The 3,517-nt window shown below is 51.4% G+C and overlaps 1 protein-coding gene across 2 annotated transcripts in view; it reads right to left on the reverse strand.

Annotated features, from left to right (window-relative positions):
• Positions 1-3,382, reverse strand: part of Echdc3 (enoyl-CoA hydratase domain containing 3) — a 20,528-nt gene extending 17,146 nt beyond the window's left edge. The window contains exon 1 of one of the 2 annotated variants that reach the window (XM_021155965.2): positions 3,138-3,382. In XM_021155965.2, coding sequence (XP_021011624.1) covers positions 3,138-3,307 — 170 coding nt within the window. In that variant the 5' untranslated portion in view covers positions 3,308-3,382. The remainder of the gene's footprint in view (positions 1-3,137) is intronic. The other variant, XM_021155964.2, reaches the window with a different exon arrangement.
• Positions 3,383-3,517: the final 135 nt, after the last annotated feature.

Raw genomic sequence — 3,517 nt, forward strand, 5'->3', positions numbered from 1 at the left:
TTACAGCTGATCTGCTTAGAACCTTTATCTATGGAAGTGGTGCAAATTACCTGTAACCTTGTGGCCGAATAATGAGTGTGCTCATGGTTGCAAACAGAAGACACTGTCACCCCAAGCCTCACGTGATTGCTTTGCAAGCATGAGAACATGAGTTCCATCTCTAGAGCGAGTTCCCTCTCTCTCTCTCTCTCTCTCTCTCTCTCTCTCTCTCTCTCTCTCTCTCTCTCACAGCAGAGCACTGTGACATGTACTTTGAATCCTAGTGCTGGGGAGGTGGAGACAGACTCTAGACCAGTGGGAAACCCATCTCAACAGGATGGGCGACATGGAAGGAAGCCAGGTGATCACCTGGCTTCTATGAACATGTGCATGTGAGAGTACATACACACACATGTCTGCACACACACACACACACACACACACACACACACGGAAGTTGCCACCCCAGTATTTACATCAGCTCAAGGTAAAATTGCACAAGAAGATCCCAACCCACACGGTCTGCTGTTTGGCGGTATCTGTTCGGATGAATCCTGTTAATCCTTCCGGACTCACTGTTAGACAGTTCTCACAAGCGGACTTCTCTTCCCACCGCCGCCCCACTGACATCCATCTCAGTGATCGTCTCCTGATTGCCAGACCCAGATGCACTGGTGGCCTGCACCACTCCCCTTTTAGGAAGTCGTCACCTCTGGGCAGGGCTTCCTTCTTCTCCAGAAGGTCCGTGCCTTCTTTGCTGGGCTCCTAGGCTCTGGCAGGAGCGCCATCCCTTGCCCTCTCTTTGTTCCATGCACACTGCCCAGGCAACTTCACTGGTGACACCTCTGTGACACTCTGTGCTGAGATCTCCCAGTCATGCCCCCTAGTTCAAGCCCCTCTCCAGAGCCCTGGATCTGTGAGTTTGCTCCGACGGTCTCTAGACTGCTCCACGGGCAACCTTCCCCACACACCCCTCTCCTCTGAGCTGCTGTTGTCACCCTAGCTGGAACCAGAAAGTCACCTTATGTTGCTCTACAGCTCTCCTTGATTTCCCAGGACATCAAAAGTCCTCAGCCTCTCACCAGCCTCAGCTCTCTCATGGCTGTTTCAATGTGGCGTGCCTTAAGCGGAGACCTTCACCAATACTCTGAATTTAAAGGAAAAATGTCTCTCTGATGAGGTCTCTCTCCCATAGGACACCTATAGGATATAATGGTCCCTATAAGTGGTCCAAATAGCTATCCAAACATCATCATTTTAAAATACCACTTTTGTTTTTCACAGCTATTTCTACTGACTGTAGAGGACTGGACCAGCCTCATAGGCCCACTCTGCCATGATGGCACATGAGGGAAACACCTTGGGAGGCACAGGGGATCTCTTTCAGCCTCCTGGTTCACTACCTCCTGACAGTCATCTCTGAACTTGACTCTCATCTGTAAAGAGGGGTGACAGACATCTTGCAGGTCATTGTGTGACTTAGGGACAATGAGTGCAAGTGCCTGACACAGCTCTCATTTCATAGCTGGTCCTCACGGTAGGACGGCATTATTGCTCTGAGGCACAGCTTTGAAGCGGGAGACTTGAAGTGACCCAGTCACACAAGTCCCCCTGCTTACCATAGTACTGCTCTAGTGCTTGACTCGGGAAGAATCTTAATACATGATTTCTATCATCTATAATCAACTGGTCTCATCACCCTTTTCTTCTGATTCCCGATTCATGTTTACTTCTGAAGGACTCAGTCTTCCATCTCTTGCCAGAATTTCTGAGCAGATATGACCAGACTTTATTTGGTGGGGGAGGGGATGCAGCCCAGGCTAGTCTCGAACTTGCTATGTAGTCCTGGAGGGCTTTGAATTCAGGATTGTCCTGCTTCAGCTTTCCTAGTGGTGTGATTACAAGCCTGTGCTACCACACCCAGCTTATGACGATTGTATTAGAAGCTTCTCTTTAAAAATCAGAAAGGGCCGGGCAGTGGTGGCGCACACCTTTGATCCCAGCACTTCGGAGGCAGGGGCAGGCAGATTTCTGAGTTCAAGGCCAGCCTGGTCTATAGAGAGAGTTCCAGGACAGTCAGGGCTACACAGAAACCCTGTCTCAAAAAAAACCAAAACCAAAACCAAAACCAAAAACAAAAATCAGAAAGGAAGGCTCTACATTTCAGAGCCCTCCTAAGGCTCTCTTTGGGAGTGTTTCTATCTCTGTTGATGGGCAAGGAGTCCACAGGAAATGGGATTGCTCTTTAGTTACTGAGCCCCACCAAAGCTTAGCTCCTGTGGTGGCCACCCATGGTTGTCTGTAGGGAGTTAGGGACAGACAGAATATGGGCACCCTGGATGTGTATCTGCAGACCTGTGTGCTAAGCTCCTTAAAGGCTGTAGTAATAGAGAGGTCTAAGGGTGAAGGGGAGATGTGGGGAGAGCCAGAGGCCAGAGGTTGGCTCTCCATTCTTTTGGAGGACCACATAAAAGTTTGGGTGAGGATTAAAAAGTCAAACATGATCTTCTAGGATTGAGAAGAGCTATTTACTGGAGTAGGGGACATATCACTTAAACAGCTCCATCTGTAGCTCTTAAACATGGAGACATATCTCTTTTCACAGCCTTGGGCTGCCCAGGCCTGAAAAGGGTCTTCATTATATCCAGGTTGTGCACTGATACAAACAAAACTTTAAGGCTTTTAGGTTTGTGGCACAAGGGGGCAGAGATCGGGGCATGTGCTCTGTATCCTTACTTATTGACCTCCCCCACCCTGCATTTCAGCACGCCCTTAACCCTGGAGCCTGCTGATTTTGTTTGTAAGGGCATGGATCTTTTGTGATAGGCTTTCTTGGAGGTCATGGCAACAGCTGTTGCCATGCATGTGTGCTCACGCCAGCAGAAATGTTCAGAAACGACTGGGCAACTGGTCATAGTAGCCCTGTTAGGGGGAGTTTTCACTTAAAACTCTCACATGTGCCTCGTATTAGTGTGCACAGGGAAGGGACACCTGTAAACTCAGTATGCAAGGATTCCTCCACCAAAGATGTCATCTTTTCGAGATGAAATCGAAAAGAACAGTGACGAATAACTCAGGATAAGTGGCGGCAAGGCCTGTTGATCCCGAGTCCTGGCTCCCAACTCCAGGGAGAGCCCTGGCACTGCCCGCAGGCTGACCTGATTCCGTCCTGCTGTCGCGTGCTGGTGAGCCTTGGCTCTGACTCCGACCCCGCAGGTCCTGCTGACCCTGGGCTGCAGAAGCCGGCGGAGAGAGGGGCCCATGGGTTGCGCCTGAGCCAGCTGGGCCACTTCGCCCTAAAGGCCCGAAGGCCTGCGACCACAGCCATTGCAGCCAAGAAAAGCAAGGCCGACTGTGCAAGCAGCCTAGGCCTCGGGTTTTTCCCTTTTAGACCTGGTCACTCAGAGCCCCGCCTTCAGGGCCCCACCCCCAAAGCCCTGCCCGGGTGTCCTTCTCCTGGAGCCACGCCCCCAAACCCGGGGCGCGGGGGCTGGGAACCGAGTGGATCGGGGCGGGTGGGGTGGAGGGGCGGGGCGGG

The sequence above is a fragment of the Mus caroli genome, chromosome 2, assembly GCF_900094665.2.
Source record: "Mus caroli chromosome 2, CAROLI_EIJ_v1.1, whole genome shotgun sequence".
NCBI lineage: Eukaryota > Metazoa > Chordata > Mammalia > Rodentia > Muridae > Mus > Mus caroli.